Source organism: Pipistrellus hanaki, assembly GCF_964339955.1.
Source record: "Pipistrellus hanaki genome assembly, chromosome: 20".
Classification (NCBI taxonomy): Eukaryota; Metazoa; Chordata; class Mammalia; order Chiroptera; family Vespertilionidae; genus Pipistrellus; species Pipistrellus hanaki.
The window spans coordinates 267,769-284,055 of record NC_140522.1 but is presented as its reverse complement, the minus strand read 5'-3'; the positions used below and the strand labels follow the sequence as shown (position 1 = coordinate 284,055).

Here is a 16,287-nt window from a genome sequence, read left to right as displayed (position 1 = left end):
TGGACACAGTGTGGGGGCTGGAAAAACATGAGGAAAGCACCTGGCACATACCCTGTTTCCCCGAAAATAAGACAGTGTCTTATATTCATTTTTTCTCCCAAAGTTGCGCTAGGTCCTATTTTCGGAGGATGTCTTATTTTCGGGGAAACACGGTAGTAGGAGCTCAATACAGGCCACACAGTAGGTACTCAACCCAGCACATAGTAGGTGCTTTCTCTATCACATACGCTCAAACAGCACATAGTAGGTGCTTTCTCTCTCATACACTCTCAACCCAGCACATAGTAGGTGCTTTCTCTATCACATACGCTCAAACCAGCACATAGTAGGTGCTTTTTCTATCACATACACTCAAACCAGCACATAGTAGGTGCTTTCTCTCTCATACACACTCAACCCAGCACATAGTAGGTGCTTTTTCTATCACACACGCTCAAACCAGCACATAGTAGGTGCTTTCTCTCACATACGCTCAACCAGCACATAGTAGGTGCTTTCTCTCTAACACACTCAACCCATCACATAGTAGGTGCTTTCTCTCACACATGCTCAGCCTAGCACATAATAGGTGTTCAGCTTAGCACCTATAGGTGTTCACTCTAGCACATAGTAGGTGCTCGAAACAGGGCTTTATTACTCCAGTTCACACGAGGCAGCCCTTCTGGAACCACGGAGGAACCTAAGTGGCCTAGGCAGCACCCAAGGGGAGTGTTCCCCCCCCCCTCCCCCGCCTGTGCCTCAGTTTCCCCCCGTGTAAGGCAAAGGGGTCCCTGGCTCCGTCGTGCGCACGTCCGGTGGCAGCAGGTGCCGTCCGCGGGGCTGGCCCTGACCAGCCGGCCCGGTCATTCCTGGCCCCCCATCCCTCTCTCCCCCATCCCCGCCCCCGCCCCCGCCCCCTCTCTCCGCTGGGAAAGAGGGGCTCCGCCAGGGAGGGAGACGGGCCGGCTGAGGACAGGGCTCGGGGTGGCGGGGGTCGGCAGTCACTCCTCGCAGGTCTGCGGCCTCGGCTGCGGACAGGGAAGTGGGGCCCAGGCCAGAGCGGCTCCGGGTCCCACCGTGACCCTGCCCCGGCCTCGCCCCTCCCCCCCCGCAGGGAACTATCTCACAACCAGATCGAGGCGCTGCCCAGCCTGCACCGGTGCCAGGAGCTGGAGGAGATGTGAGTGGGGTGGGGGCGGGGGGCGGGACGAAGGCTCGGGGCGGATTCTGGCCGCCTGTGGGACGGCTCTGCACGCTGAGCCCGGGCGGGGGGTGGGGGTGGGGGGCGTGTGGAGGGAACCAGGGTCCGAGCCCTCGGGTCACTCGGCCGGTCTCGCTGCCCTAGAAGCCTCCAGCACAACCGCATCTGGGAAGTCGGAGCCGACACCTTCCGCCAGCTGAGCTCCCTGCGGGCCCTGTGAGTGCTGGGACCCGGCGCTGGGGGGTCAAAGGGCAGACTCTGGGTGCTGGGCGGGGAGGAGGGTGCCGAGGGCCTGGGGATGGGACAGGGGTGGGGGTGGGGCAGCAAGCTGAGCTCCCTGCCCCATGTCCAGGGGGTACCTGAAGGGGGTTCTCTGAAGCCAGGCAGCCCAGGCCCTTTTCTTTTTCTTTTAAAAAAAAATACATATTTTATTGATTTTTCACAGAGAGGCAGGGAGAGGGATAGAGAGCCAGAAACATCGATGAGAGAGAAACATCCATCAGCTGCCTCCTGCTCACCCCCTCCTGGGGATGTGTCCTCAACCAAGGTCCATGCCCTTGACCGGAATCGAACCCGGGGCCCTTCAGTCCGCAGGCCGACGCTCCATCCACTGAGCCACACCGGCCAGGGCCCCGTGCCCTTTTCTGAGGCCGCAGGCAGGGGGAGCCAGGGCTGATGTTCCCTTCCCTCCAGGGGTAGCTCAGACAGAGGGGAGGGGGGAGCAAGTGAGGGGAATGGGGCGGGGGGTCCTCCCGGGTGCGGGCCTGCCGGGACCCTCCCTCACGCCCTCTCTGCCCGCAGGGACCTGAGCCGGAACACCATCCGGTCCGTCCACCCCCAGGCCTTCGCCACCCTGCGCTCCCTGGTCAAGCTGTGAGTGCCCCTGGGGCCGCCCCGGGGTGCTGCCGGGCGGAGGGGACCACGGGCCCCCCCCCCCCCCCCGTGCAGAGCGGGACCCCGCAAGAGTGGTGACCTCACAGCCTGGGGACACGGGCTCCAGCCTTGTCCATCCCTGTGACGGGCAGTCCGTTTGGCAGATCTGTGGGCCCCGTACACACAGAGCGCTGGTCCCCGGGCTCAGGGAGAGCATCGGTGGGTGCTCAGCGGCGTTTCGGCAGCCTCTGTCCGGCCCTGCCCGGACCTTGACCCTGCGCCTCCCGCCCCCGCCCGTCCACTGTCCTAGGGACCTGACGGACAACCAGCTGACCGCGCTGCCCCTGGCCGGCCTCGGGGGCCTCAAGCATCTCAAGCTCAAAGGGAACCCAGCTCTGTCCCAGGCCTTCTCCAAGGACAGCTTCCCAAAGCTGAGGTGACACCTGGCTTCTCTCCCCTCTCCCTCCCCCCTCACCCCCCACGGGGAGGCCACGGGGCCCTGGAGGCCTGAGGAGGCCACAGGAGGAGGCCATGGTTGAGACTGAGTGTGTGTGTGCGTGTGTGTGCATGTGTGTGCGTGTGTGTGCATGTGTGTGTGTGCATGTGTGTGTGTGCGTGTGTGGGGTGCTGGCTGGGAGGGGACCAGGGTGCCTGCGTGCTGTGTGACCTGGGGGGGGGGCGCTCCCCTCTCTGAGCCTGCTGGGGGCCGGGTCATCCTCCTGGTGAATGAGGAGCAGACGGGAACGTGCCCCAGCCCCTCAGCGGCGGGAGCCGGCCGCAGACCCTCCTGGGAACCCAGGGGGCGTTGGGGTCCCAGGGCGGGTGCCTCGGCAGAGACCCCGTTCCTGAGGCAGCCCGTCCACTCACCCCCGCCCCCAGGGTCCTGGAGGTGCCGCACGCCTACCAGTGCTGTGCCTTCGGCGGCGGGGGCCTCTGTCCCGGCTTCCTCAGGGCCCCGGGGCCGTGGGACGGGGACCGAGTTCCCCTGGAGGATGAGGAGGTGCCGAAGGGGCCGCCGGGCCTCCTGGCCGGACCCGCAGAGAGCCACTGTGAGTGCGGGGCAGGGGGGCAGCGGGGGGGGGCATTGGGGTCTCTGGGGGGCCCCCCAACCCCCGGAGGGTGAGCTCCATTCCCGGGGGGAGAAGCCGGCAGCTGCTGGTGGGGCAGGCACCCCGGCTCCCCCCGATGCCCAGACTGGACGGACGGCTGCCCGGCCACTCCCTCGGGGCTGGAAGGAGGGATGGAAACTTTCCTTCCTCCTCAAGGTGAGTGCTGGCCAGGCCTCCGTCTGGGATGCCGGATGTGGGCCGCAGCCGGCAGGTACGGGGCCGCCCGGCCGGGCCGCTTCCTGAGGGAGCCGACGCCAGGGCTCCGGCCTCAGCCAGCCCCCGTTTCCGCCTCCGTTTCCTCCGCGTTTGCCCGGCGGTTGCTCAACACCTTGGCGGGGCCGTCACCGGCCTCAGACTCCGTGGGCTCCGGCCCCCGTGTTTCATTCGTGCATTTTCTTTCCTTCTTCTTCTTCTTCTTCTTCTTTTTAAAATATGTTTTTTATTGATTTTAGAGAGGAAGGGAAAGGGCGGGGTGGGGAGGGAGGAAGAGAGAGAGAGAGAGAGAGAGAGAGAGAGAGAGAGAGAGAGAGAACCATCCACGATGAGAGAGAATCATGGATCGGCTGCCTCCTGCACGCCCCCCACTGGGGATCCAGCTCACAACCCAGGCCTGTGCCCTGACCGGGAACCGAACCTGGGTCCTTTCAGTCCATAGGCCGATGCTTTATCCACTGAGCAACACCGGCTGGGGCTCATTCATGCATTTCTTTCTTTCTTTCTTTCTTTCTTTCTTTCTTTCTTTCTTTCTTTTTTTTTTTTTATATACTTTATTGATTTTTTTACAGAGAGGAAGGGAGAGGGAGAGAGAGTCAGAAACATCAATGAGAGAAACATTGACCAGCTGCCTCCTGCACACCCCCCACTGGGGATGTGCCCGCTACCAAGGTCCATGCCCTTGACAGGAATTGAACCCGGGACCCTTCAGTCTGCAGGCCGACGCTCTCTCCGCTGAGCCACACCAGCTGGGGCTCATTCATGCATTTTCTTTTTCTTTTTTCTTTTTTTTTAATTTTTATTTTATTGATTTTTATACAGAGAGGAAGGGAGATGGAGAGTCAGAAACATCAATGAGAGAGAAACATCGACCAGCTGCCTCCTGCCCACCCCCCACTGGGGATGTGCCCGCCACCAAGGCACATGCCCTTGACCGGAATCGAACCCAGGGCCCTTCAGTCCGCAGGCCGACGCTCTCTCCGCTGAGCCACACCAGCTGGGGCTCATTCATGCATTTTCTTTTCGACGCGTGGCCGAGCTCCATCCCGGAGAGCGGGGCGGGCGGGCGGGCGGGCGGAGAGGTGGGGAGAGAAGGAAATGCCAGGGCACCGGGCAGCCTCCGCCCTCGGAGTCTGGGCCAGGGGCTGCCTGCCTCCTGGAAACTCTCCCGGGAGGTGCTGGCCCTGCAGGCGGGCGGAGAGATCTCACAGGAAACGCACGCAGGGACTCGTGGGGCCGACGCAGCCGCACGTCGGTCCCTGGAGACGCTGGCCCTCCCCTGTGCACGGTGCCGGCCGGCGTTCGGGCTGCGTGCCTGATGAAAAAAGTTTTAGATCCTCGTTTCAAAACGCCTCTGGAATCTGTGGACCCGGAGATGTCTGTTCACCCCCACCACGCGGGCTGGAGCCCGCCGCCCCGGGTTCAGAAACATTGTAACAGCGAATAAGACAAAAAAAAGTCCGTTTGTTTCAATCCTGTTACAGGATTTCTTTAACAATGTGTTTACCTTTCTAGTCCTAGTGTCTGGAACTGACAGAGTTAGAGGTGGAAGGGTGGTTACAGATTAGCCAGTTTGGCTCGGTCGGTGGATACAGCGTCAGCCTGCGGACGGAAGGATCCCGGGTTCGATTCCGGTCAAGGGCATGGACCTTGGTTGCAGGCACATCCCCAGTGGGGGGCTGTGCAGGAGGCAGCTGATCGATGATTCTCTCTCATCGATGTTTCTAACTCTCTCTCCCTCTCCCTTCCTCTCTGTAAAAAATCAATAAAAAAAATATTTTTTTTTTTAAAAAGAGGAGAGCCCACCCACGGGTCCCCCCCAGGGTTCGCACCCCAGGGGGGGGGCGGGCAGCCATCCCCCCCAGGGGCAGCCCTGAGCCGCTGTCTGCTGTCCCCCCAGATGACCTGGATCTGGACGAGACCGAGGACACGAAGCCACACCCCCGCGTGCAGTGCAGCCCGGCTCCAGGTGAGGGCGGCCCCGGGGGCGGGAGGGGGGGGGGGACACAGGGTCAGCAGGCTGGGTCAGCCTCTTGGGGTGATTCCTGGGGAAGAAGCTGCGGGTGGAGGGGGGATATGGGAGAGTCAGAGAAACCTTTACAAACCAGCCAGTTAGAGGTCCCACTTGTCCATCCCTCTGGGGCTCGGGGCCCTGCCACACCTGCCCTCAGCGCTCCGTGACTGCAGTGCGCCCTCTGGTGGCCGCCTGGGCAGGCGCGCCCACACAGAGGAGGAAGCAGGCACTGTTTTAGGGACCTGGACAGAAATTTTAAAAATATATATATATTTGTATTGACTTTTTTACAGAGAGGAAGGGAGAGGGATAGAGAGTTAGAAACACTGATGACGGAGAAACACCAATCAGCTGCCTCCTGCACACTTCCTGCTGGGGATGTGCCCGCAACCAAGGTCCATGCCCTTGACCGGAATCAAACCTGGGACCCTTCAGTTCGCAGGCCAAAGCTCTATCCACTGAGCCAAACAGGTCAGGGCCACAATTCTTTTTTTAAAATAATTTAAAAGTGTTTATTTCTGAGAGGAAGAAAGAGGGAGGGAGAGAGAGAGATGAGAGAGAGAGAGAGAGAAAGAGAGAGAAGCATGATGAGAGAGAACCATGAATCAGCTGCCTCCTGCACGCCCCCCCCTGGGGATGGAGCCCCCAACCTGGGCCTGTGCCCTGATGGGGAATTGAACCCGGGACCTCCTGGTTCATAGGCCAACACCAACCACTGCACCACCCTGGCCCGGCTTTATTATGAGCTTCTATTCTGTGTGTGTAACCACCAGCAGCTCCCCTGGGGTTTCCTGAGGCCAGGCCAGCCTCCCTGGCCCCGTCCCCAGCAGCCTCCCTGATGCCCCCTCTCTCCACAGGCCCCTTCAAGCCCTGCCAGCACCTCTTTGAGAGCTGGGGCGTGCGCCTGGCCGTGTGGGCCATCGTCCTGCTCTCCCTGCTCAGCAACGGGCTGGTGCTGCTCCGCGTCTTCGCGGGCGGCCCGGGGCCCCTGCCCCCGGCCAAGTTCACGGTCGGGGCTCTGGCCGGCGCCAACGCCCTGACCGGCGTCGCCTGGGGCCTCCTGGCCTGCGTGGACGCCCTGACCTTCGGCCGGTTCGCCGCCTACGGGGCCCACTGGGAGTCGGGGCCGGGCTGCCGGGCCACGGGCTTCCTGGCCGTGCTGGGGTCCGAGGCCGCGGTGCTGCTGCTGGCGCTGGCCGCGGTGCAGAGCGGCGTCTCCGGGGCGGCGAGGGCCCGGGTCCGGGCCTGCGGGAAGGCCCCCGCCCAGGGCGGCAGCGGCGGTGGTGGTGGTGGCGGCGGCGTGCGGGCGGCGGCGCTGGGCTGCCTGGCGCTGGCGGGGCTGGCCGCCGCCCTGCCCCTGGCCTCGGTGGGTGAGTACGGGGCCTCCCCTCTCTGCCTGCCCTACGCGCCCCCGCCCGAGGGCCGGCCGGCTGCCCTGGCCTTCGCCGTGGCCCTCGTGCTGCTCAACTCGCTCTGCTTCCTGGCGGCCACGGGCGCCCACATCTGGCTGTACTGGGGCGGACGGGCGGACGCGGGGGCCGGGGCCCTGGGCCGGCACGTGGCCCGGCTCGTCCTGGCCAACGGACTACTGCACTGCCCCGTGGCCTTCCTCGGCGTGGCCTCCGGCCTCGGCCTGGCCCCCGTGGCTCCCGAGGCCGTCAAGTCCGTGCTGCTGCTGGTGCTGCCGCTGCCCGCCTGCCTCAACCCCCTGCTTTACCTGCTCCTCGCCCCGCGCGCCCGCCGGGACCTGGGCCGCCTCTGGCCCTGCGCGGGCGCCGCCGCCCCGGCCGCCCTGGCCTCCGCCGCCGCCCGCCCGCTGGAGAAGGCCTCCTGCGACTCCACGCAGGCCCTGGTGGCCTTCTCCGACGCGGATCCCGCTCCGGAAGCTTCCGAGGCCGGGCGGCAGCCCCCGGGGCCGGAGACCCACCACGGCTTCCTCCTCGCGGGCACCCTGGTCTCCTGCCCGCGGCCAGAGAGCCCCGGGCCCGAGGGTGGCCGCTCAGGGGAGCCAGAGGGAACCCGCTTTGGGAACCAGCAACCCCCCGTGGACGGAGAGCGGCCGCTGAGGGCCGAGGGGGCCACGCTGGGCGGCGGGGGCGGCCAGGCCTTGGCCTCGGCCTTTGCCTCTCACGTATAAACGGCCCCGCCCGCCTCGTCTCCTCCTCCTCCTCCCCTCCCCTCCCCTCCCCTCCGTGAAGGACGGCTGTTTATAAAATAAATTCAGCCGGCAGGCAGCATCGTGGTCCGGGGAGGGTGGCCCAGGCCGTGGCTCCGGGGTCTCCCGTGGCCGTCACCACGTGTGCGGCGTGGCTGGTTTCCTTCGGGCCGCGTCCCCGGTCACATCGGAGGCTGCGGAGTCGAGATCTGGAAGTCGGGGTGCTGAGCAGGGCCCGGGTCTGGGCCCCGATGGAGGAAGGAAGGTCTAACAAGGGACCACGGAGGCGGCTGGGCATCCCGCCCCCCCCGCCCCCCCCGTGGCTCACATGTGGACCCAACCCGTGCTCCGTGCCTCTCGGACCTGGACGTGTGCCGTGCTGACACGGGTGGGCAGACAGGACGCGGGGCGCCCTTCCTCAGAGGGTCACCGTCCGGCCGTGTGGGTCAGGGCGGGCTCTGCCACCGGCGTCTCACCGGTTGCCACGTGGTCTGGCCACGGGCTGCGTTGGCCCTGTTGGTGTTCGTGGTGTACTAGACGGCGTCTCAGAGGGCTCAGCACCCGTGTCTGCCCGGGCCTCGTCTCCGCCCCACCCGGGGACCCCACGGGATGGAGACGCCACGGGACCAGGGGCCGTGAGGGCCGTGAGGGCCGTGACCCGCGGCTCCCGTATCCGGTGCTGATCTGAAGACCGTGGGTGAATGGAGCCTGCAGCCCCGGGACCTCCTTCACGGGAAGAATGAAAGGTCGACCGGATGTGCCGGTTAATAATGCGGATACCGGTTAGTAGGGAGGATTGACCCTTTACCGGTTCACAATGCGGATTTTTGTCATCGAAGGAAACACCACGGTTTCAAGAGAAACATCCAACGTGCTTTGTTGAAAGTAACGTCCATCGAGAGCTACCCATTCCCCCCATCTTCCAGGTCATTGGTGGGTACCGACCGTCCCAATAGAACTTTTTAAAAATATATATATTTTTTGATTTTTTTTTTTTTTTTTTTTTTTTACAGAGAGGAAGAGAGAGGGAGAGAGAGTTAGAAACATCAATGAGAGAGAATCATCGATCAGCTGCCTCTTGCACACCCCCTACCGGGGATGTGCCCGCAACCAAGGTCCATGCCCTTGACTGGAGTGGAACCTGGGACCTTTCAGTCCGCAGACCAATGCTCTACCCACTGAGCCGCACCGGTTTTGGCTAACTTTTCCTGTTTTGAGGCAGATCATGCAGAGACCCCATTTTTCACTCCTTCGTACGTGTTGAGGGGCTGCTCAGAGCGTGCTTGTGCCGTCGACCAGAACAAGGGGTCGTCTGAAGGAGTAATACAGCACACATGTCAAATCACATCAATAGCAACATACGTGTGACTCCATCTATTGGGAAAAAAAATCTGCATTATTCACCGGTGCACCTGCCTAGGAAGGATCGGAGGAGGCGGGGCTGAGGAGCCTGAGTGACACGTGCCCGGGGTCCCCTCCTCCCCTCTCTCCCGGCTCACCTCTAACTACCTCTGCTCTGGGGCGGCCCCGTCTCCCCCCAGCACCCCCATCGCTCACTCCTGGTCCCAGCCCCGCCCCCCGCGGCCGTGGGAAGTGTGAGAATGGTCGCGATGTAAATACTCCGGCTCTTCTGTACAATAAAGCCAGTGAATCCCGCCGGAGTGCCTGCTTGTCCGTGTCCGGGCACTGGGTGTGCATGCCCAGGTGGGAGCCGTGACCTGAAGCCCCGGCCGGCCCCCCCACCTGCAGCCCCTTGGGGCCCACACCCGCCAGGTGCTCCCAAGGCCGGAGGGCGGGTCTCCCCGAGGAGGAGGAGGAGGAGGAGGAGGAGGAGGAGGAGGAGCACCGGAGCCTGAGCCGGAGATGAGAGGGTCGGAGCTGAGGCCTGGGAGGCCTGGGACCCCACAGCTCCCCGCTGGCGACCCGGGTCCTGGGGTGCAGTTGGGGTGAGGGACCCGGCCATGCAGAGAGCCACCGTTCTGAGTAAGTCGGCCTTTTCATGTTTCCTAGCTCCTGTTATTCACAACGGCTGCTGAGAGGACGGCACGAGAGCTGGGCCCCTCTCCCCAACCCCCCAACACCAGCCCCGGCGTCTCGGGGGGTTCCAGCCACCTCGTCGGTGGGGCTTGCTGCCCTGGTCCTCCCATGCCCAGGCCAGGCCGTGGTGTTTTGTGAAAAAGCCACACCCCAGGGGCCAGAGAGCATCCTGTGGCTCAGGAGTCGCCGTTTACCGACCGACCGTGGGGCTGGGGGGTGGAGAAGGAAGCCGGGCGGGGGGGGGGAGGGGGATGACACAGTCTCCCAGGACATCACCTGGGAAACACCCAGAGTTGTCCTGGCAAAACACAGGACCACGCACCCGGCGACCACAGCTTCCCCACAGCTTCCTCCGGCCAGTTTGCTCCCAGACACGCGTCCCCCATAAACACGCTCGAGGTGAAACCATTCTTTATTTCTCAGGTTTAAAAGGTTTACAGATACACAGGCACACTCGGAATAAAACAGATGCCACTCAAAGGGTCTGTGCAGGGCAGGAATATAAATATAATAAATACACAAGGTCTGCTTGACGAGATGCAGAGAACAGGGAGATGGCCGGGCCGGGGCGGGGCGGGGCGCGGCAGGCGGGGCCCTAGATGCCCTCGCAGAGCCTCTTCCCTGGGCCTCCGGGCGGCCCCGCCTTCCTCTTCTGTGCAGTGCCTGGTGCTCCAGCATCGCCGGCCGCGGGCGGGCCCCCGGGCACCTCCTCGTCCTCCTGAGGACGGAAACTCGAGGTCACCCCGGAGCCCTGGGCTGCCGCCCCAGTGCCTCTGGGCTGCCTCCTGCAGGCTATCCCCTCCCCGCATCTTCCTTAACCTCCGCCTGTTTTCATTCTTTTCTTTCTTTTAAATCCTCACCCAAGGGTATTTTCCCGTTGGTTTTTAGAGAGAGTGGAAGGGAGGGGGAGAGACCCAGAGAGGGAAAAACATCGATGTGAGAGAAACCCATCAATGGGCTGCCTCCTGCACGGGCCCCTGACCAGCGCTGGGATCAAGTCTGCAACCGAGGTCCATGCCCTTGACGGGGACCGAACCCGGACCCTTCAGTCCACCGGCCGACGCTCTATCCACTGAGCCACACCGGCTAGGGCCGTGTGACTTAAATCTTTTATTTTTTTATTGATGTCAGAGAGGAAGGAAGAGGGAGAGAGAGATAGAAACATCGATGATGAGAATCACTGATCGGCTGCCTCCTGCACACCCGCTACTGGGGATTGAGCCCACAACCCAGGCATGTGCTCCTGACCAAAATTGAACCTGGACCCTTCAGTCTGCAGGCTGACGCTCTATCCACTGAGCCACGCTGGCCCAGGCAAACCTTTACTTCTTCCCACGGGGAACACTGCTACTTGGGACCTGGGGAAGGATTCCTGCTCCCGAGAACGGCCCCACAGAAAAGCCCGCTTCCCTCCCTCCCGCACCCTCTCCCCTTGCCGCTTCCCGCAGCAGTCCCTCCTCGGGGTTAAAACAAAGTCTTAGGGGAAAGAATCTGAGTCCCCTCTCGTCCATCTGTGCTGCCGCCCAGAATCTGAGCCCCCCCGCGGCTGCCTGCCCTCTCGGGGCGTCAGTGGGTGACAGCTGTTAAGAGAAACCTCTTGCTGAGTCATCAGTCAGAGGCTGCGACAGGAGAAGCTGCCCACCGTTCCAGAGCCTAGAGCGCGGTCAAGTGCAAACGTGGTGAGGGCGCATCCTCACGGGCCGAGTGCAGACCCCCCCGAGGGACTGACCGCGGCCGAGCACCAGGGCCGCCCACACACACCTGCTTCTGTCTCGCGTGCTGCTCTGTCCACCGCCTGGCGTTGCTGAGGAAGGCGGGCTTGTTGTACTTGAACTCGGAGGACTGGGACAGAAGCAGAGGAAGGGGTGAGCGGAGGGAGAAGGGGCCCGCCGCAGAGGGTCCCGTCAGGGCTCAGCAGCCTCGCTGACGGGGCCGGGGGTCCCGAGGGGAGACGAGGGGAGACGAGGGGACGACGACAAGGACACTTACGATGTCGGCCATGAGCGGGTCGTCCGGGTTGGGCTCGGCCATGAGCAGCTGGATGGAAGCCAGCACCGTGGCGATGCTGAGGGACGGCCGCCAGGCGCCCTGCGCACACAGAGGCCGTGGCGGCTTCGTGACCCGGAGCGGGGCAGACGGGGGCGCCCGCCCGGAGCCACAAGCCCCGAAGCCCGCCCTCCCCCTCCGCTCACCTTGGGTGGCAACTTGAGGATATCCAGGCAGATCCTCCCGGCGGAGTCGATGTTCGGGTGGTAGATGGGCGTCAGAAACCGGACCTGAGGAGGCTCAAATGGGTACCTTGGAGAGCGGCGGACAACAACAGACAGTTTATTAAGATGCTGCCTCTCGGCACATGCACACAGCTTCCTGGGGACCCCTGGGGAAGACAGTCTTCGAGAGGCAAGCCTTCTACATTTTTATGACGGAAATTTACAAACGACAGAAAGGAGAAATGACAGCATCTAGTCACGCGTGTACCCACCACCTGGATCAGCACGTGTCACCCTGTAAATCCTTCACACACGGTCACGGTGAGATGAGGATTAAAATCCAGGCCCTCTGCCCCTCCTCCCGCGGCTCCCCCATCTCCCCCCACCTCCCCCCGAGTGGCTCTGTCTCCCAGTCCCTGGGCTTCACCTGTACGTAGGTTTAGGATCCGACCCACACTAACCTCTCAGGAACGCTCACTTCCAGCGTGAACACGCCTTTTTCATAAGGCGTGTTGGCCCCTCCTATTATTTCTTCAAAGGAAAAGGAGAAAGCCGTTCAGAGGCGGTCGGGTGATCTGAATCACCACCCCACGTGGGCCCGGGAAGCCTGTGGCCATGGTGAGGAGCCGGGTCAAGGACATTCACCTCTCCGCACACAGTGCACCACATACCCCGAAAGCGTCACCCTAAGGAGGCCCAGAAGGTCAAAGGGCGGAAGCCCCGGCCCAGGGGCTCCGTTGGTTGGAGCGTCGTCCTGTACGGCAAAAGGTTGTGGGTTCCATTCCCGCTCAGGGCACATACCTAGGTTTTCTGGCCCAGGGCACAAAGGAGGCAATTGATCATTGCTTCTCTCTCTCTTTTTAAATTTTATTTTAAATACTTTTAAATTGATTTTTTTTTTTTTTTTTTTTTTTTTATCGAGAGGAGAGGGATAGAGAGCTAGAAACATCGGTGGGAGAGAAACACCGATCAGCTGCCTCCTGCACACCTCCCACTGGGGATGTGCCCGCAACCAATGTACGTGCCCCTGACCAGAATGGAACCTGGGACCTCTCAGTCCTCAGGCCGACGCTCTATCCACTGAGCCACATTGGTTTCGGCCATTGCTTCTCTCTCTTTCCCTTCCTCTCTCTCAAAATCAATAAACATATCCTCGGGTAAGGGTTAAATAATAATAATAATAATAATAATAATAATAATAATAATAATAAAAGTGGAAAAGGCTGAGCACAGATCCCATATGACTGGCAGGCTGGCCTTGTGCGGCCTGAGGATTCTAATCGTTTCTGTCACTGTCTGGCCTCACAGGTATTTGAGATGCTGCCGATCTTTGGTCTAAACACTGCTTCCCAGCGGATGCCTGGACCTTGGCTACAAACTAGCAAAAGGCATAATAAAGGGCAAAGGAGGAAATGTGCAGCCAGCCTTGGATAAACGTAAACAAGACGGTGGGCACTCTGACATGGGAGACTGTCCCCCACGTGATCGGAAGGGAAAATGTTCACATCTCAGCGCGGCCCGCCCGCCCGCAAGAGACACCTACGCGCTCGCAGGTCACCCATCTTGTCCGTGTCCTGCCAGCAGGTGATGCCGGGAGGAGGCTCCGTGGCCAACAGGCTCAGCTCCCTCTTCAGCCGGGACGCCCTCTGCATGGTCCCCTCGGCCCGGGAGCCCTGCTCCGTCCACTCCGCCGCGTGAAGAGCTGGCGAGGAGAAAAGCTGCGGCGACATCGACACCGCTGCCCATCAGCACCGAGCACAGGTGCATGTGACACCTGGAACCGCGCTGCGCAGGCAGGGATGCGGGTGGGAGCCACGCCCCCGCCCCTCCGCCACGCCCACCGGCCCTCACCACGCTCATAGCCCTCAGACACGCCCACCGCTCAATCAGCCGCGCCCACCGCCCTCCCCACGCCCACCGCTCCTCGACCACGCCCACCGCCCCCTCAGTCACGCCCCTCTACCACGCCCTCCGCTTCTCGGCCACGCCCACTGCCCCTTCGCCACTCCCACCGCCCCGGCCCGCCTCCCCGCCTGGTTAACTGGCTCGAGCCAGCGCCTCAGTCCGCCCGCCCAACCTTCCCTCAGACCGACCGCCCCGACCCCGAAGGCCCCTCCCTGGAGAGAACCCCCCCGTCACGCAAGAGCATCCGCCCCCAGAGCCACCCGGGCCCCCGCAGCGACCCGACACCTGCCCCCTCAGCTTCGCGCCAGGCCCACCTACCACGCACCCGCCAGCCGGTCCGCCGCCACCGCGCATGCGCCAGCCGAAGGTGGGCGTCGCCCCGCCTCCCGCCTCCAGCCCGGCGCGGGTCGCGATTGGTCCGCAGCTGGGCGGGGGGAGCCGAGCGCGCCCGCCCATTGGCCCGCGCGCTGGGGCCGCGGGTTCAACTGGGAGCGCGCGAGGCCGCGGGTTCAGAGGGGTTGCGGGCTGCTGGGAGCCCGCTCGGGCTCCAGCTCCGGCTCCGGCTCTAGCTCCCGGGCGGGTGACCGGGCCGGCCCTGTGGTCCGGGTGGAGACAGAGCCGGGAAGCAGCCCTCGGAGCGGCAGGGAGGGCACCGGGCAGACCCGATGGGCGGCGGGGTGGCCCGGGCCTTCCCGGGACACGGAGGGCGCGTGGACGTTCAGGATGCGGACCGAGCCCAGAGGTGGTTCCGCCGGAGAGAACTCGGAACCGGATGGGAGGAAATCGGGACGGGACTCCGAACTGACTTCCAGCTCCGATGCATGGGGTCCTGACCCGGGAGCACTGGTGGACAGCGAAGGCTTACCCCTGGCGGACCCCAGAGGAGGGTGGATGGGGAACCCCGCACCCCTCATCCCCCTGCTCTCGGCTCCCCGTCAGCGGGGAACAGGGGTGCAGGGGCGGGTCAGAGGGTGGCTTCTGCCCTTAGACCTCCTGGGGGTCCCCAGAGGATATATGCTCTCGCCTCGATCCTCCCCCCACCGCCGCCCGGAGACCCTCACCCTGGGCGTCGGGATGAACCGGCTCGTGTGGCTTGTGAATAACAAACCCGGGGAGCCCGGTCCCGTCTGCCTTCCTTCCTTCGGGCCAGGTGGAGGCGTTCTGCACGGAGGAGGGTCCACCATCCTGGCCTTGGCTGCTTAGGTTCCAGCAGGTATGCTCTGCTCCCCGCCACCTGTGTCCGCTCTGGCTTTCTTCCGACCCCCCCCCCCCCAGCTGTCATCGGGTCCCAGTGACAACTCTGTCTTCCAAACCCAAGTGGGTTTCTTTCTGGGAATTCATTTGAATTTAAAGCTGATGCCCCTCCCACTACCTGGATGTATCTATCCTTCCCAGGATCTTTCCATGGCCAAGGAGTTTGTGTCTAACATGCAATACCGTATGTGTGTGCATGCTCCTCCCCCTCCTCATGCACATTGGCACCGTGATTAATACATGTTAACGGATTCTATGTTATGATGTTAATAAAATTTCTAGATTCAGAACCAGGTACTTTTGTCTAGTTTCCCCCAATAGAAAATAGGTATAATTACTGCCTCTTTTCCACTTCAAAGGGCTGATGTGATTGATCATTAGGGTGCCACGATTCGTTGGTGGGTCAAAACAAGAATAAACTATATGTAAAAAATAAAAATTAAAAAAAATAAGTTTAAAAAATTATAAGAAACACACACACACACACACACACACACACACACACACACAAAACAAGAATAAACTACGACTCCCAACATGCCCAATGAGCCTGCCTCGGGTCCGGGAGTCACTTGCAGCTTTGGGGCAAAGGTGACCCCACTGGGTCCCTCCGCGAAGTTAGGGAGCCTCGGTTTCTCGCCCCTTTCCTGATGCATCCAGGGATTTGTAGTTCCCTTGAGGCCGCAGGGCGTCCTTGGGGGCCGGCTCAGGACTACAAGCCCCATGGTGCTCCGCGGGCGCGGCGCACCTGCGTGCTGAAGCCGAGGGCGCGCGCGGGCGGCGCCACGGGCGGCGGAGTAAAGATGGCGGCGCGCGGGTCCCCGCCTCCCGCTCCCGGCTGACGCGCTCCGGGGGAGGCGGCGGCGGCCACCCGAGCCGCGGCGATCCCGTGCGGCAGTGCGGCCGCGGCCGCCGGCCCGAGCGATGGCCGAGCTGGAGCACCTGGGCGGGAAGCGGGCCGAGTCGGCGCGCGCGCGGCGGGCGGAGCAGCTGCGGCGCTGGCGGGGCTCCGAGACGGAGCAGGAGCCCGCGGAGCGGCAGCCGCGCGCCCGCCGCGGGGCCCCCCGCGTCCGCTTCGAGGACGGCGCGGTGTTCCTGGCCGCCTGCTCCAGCGGGGACACGGACGAGGTGAAGAGGCTGCTGGCCCGAGGCGCCGACATCAACACGGCCAACGTGGACGGCCTGACCGCGCTGCACCAGGTACCGCGCGGGGCGGCGGGGCTGCGGGTCCCGGGCAGCGGCCGACCGTCCGTCCGTCCGACTGGGCGGCCGACCCTCGAGCCCAGCCTCCGCCCGCCGACCCAGGCCTCCGCCCGGAGGAGCAGGTTCCCGCCGGG

General features: G+C 63.1%; 3 protein-coding genes across 12 annotated transcripts in view; 2 read left to right on the top strand and 1 right to left on the bottom strand.

The window, feature by feature from the left end:
• Nucleotides 1–9,267, top strand: part of LGR6 (leucine rich repeat containing G protein-coupled receptor 6) — a 34,202-nt gene extending 24,935 nt beyond the window's left edge. Inside the window, exons 12-18 of the mRNA XM_084868564.1 lie at nucleotides 1,094–1,159; nucleotides 1,325–1,396; nucleotides 1,982–2,053; nucleotides 2,364–2,489; nucleotides 2,933–3,102; nucleotides 5,276–5,344; nucleotides 6,247–9,267. Coding sequence (XP_084724690.1) covers nucleotides 1,094–1,159; nucleotides 1,325–1,396; nucleotides 1,982–2,053; nucleotides 2,364–2,489; nucleotides 2,933–3,102; nucleotides 5,276–5,344; nucleotides 6,247–7,526 — 1,855 coding nt within the window. The 3' untranslated portion in view covers nucleotides 7,527–9,267. The remainder of the gene's footprint in view (nucleotides 1–1,093; nucleotides 1,160–1,324; nucleotides 1,397–1,981; nucleotides 2,054–2,363; nucleotides 2,490–2,932; nucleotides 3,103–5,275; nucleotides 5,345–6,246) is intronic.
• A 710-nt stretch (nucleotides 9,268–9,977) lies between these two features.
• On the bottom strand, nucleotides 9,978–14,093 carry UBE2T (ubiquitin conjugating enzyme E2 T). Of its 3 annotated transcripts, none has more exons than XM_084868589.1 (7): nucleotides 14,015–14,093; nucleotides 13,335–13,509; nucleotides 12,253–12,322; nucleotides 11,774–11,879; nucleotides 11,571–11,669; nucleotides 11,343–11,423; nucleotides 9,978–10,299 (listed from the first exon to the last, which is right to left on the bottom strand). In XM_084868589.1, the coding sequence occupies exons 1-7, from the start codon at nucleotides 14,048–14,050 to the stop codon at nucleotides 10,177–10,179; spliced, it is 690 nt and encodes a 229-aa protein (XP_084724715.1). In that variant the 5' UTR covers nucleotides 14,051–14,093; the 3' UTR covers nucleotides 9,978–10,176. The 3 variants fall into 3 exon arrangements, with proteins under 3 accessions (XP_084724715.1, XP_084724716.1, XP_084724717.1); XM_084868590.1 differs by having other exon boundaries at nucleotides 14,022–14,079; XM_084868591.1 differs by having other exon boundaries at nucleotides 14,011–14,050.
• A 1,617-nt stretch (nucleotides 14,094–15,710) lies between these two features.
• Nucleotides 15,711–16,287, top strand: part of PPP1R12B (protein phosphatase 1 regulatory subunit 12B) — a 50,773-nt gene continuing 50,196 nt past the window's right edge. For 3 of the 8 annotated variants that reach the window (XM_084868557.1, XM_084868555.1, XM_084868556.1), the window contains exon 1: nucleotides 15,711–16,150. In XM_084868557.1, coding sequence (XP_084724683.1) covers nucleotides 15,875–16,150 — 276 coding nt within the window. In that variant the 5' untranslated portion in view covers nucleotides 15,711–15,874. The remainder of the gene's footprint in view (nucleotides 16,151–16,287) is intronic. The other 5 variants (XM_084868552.1, XM_084868550.1, XM_084868553.1 and 2 more) reach the window with 3 other exon arrangements.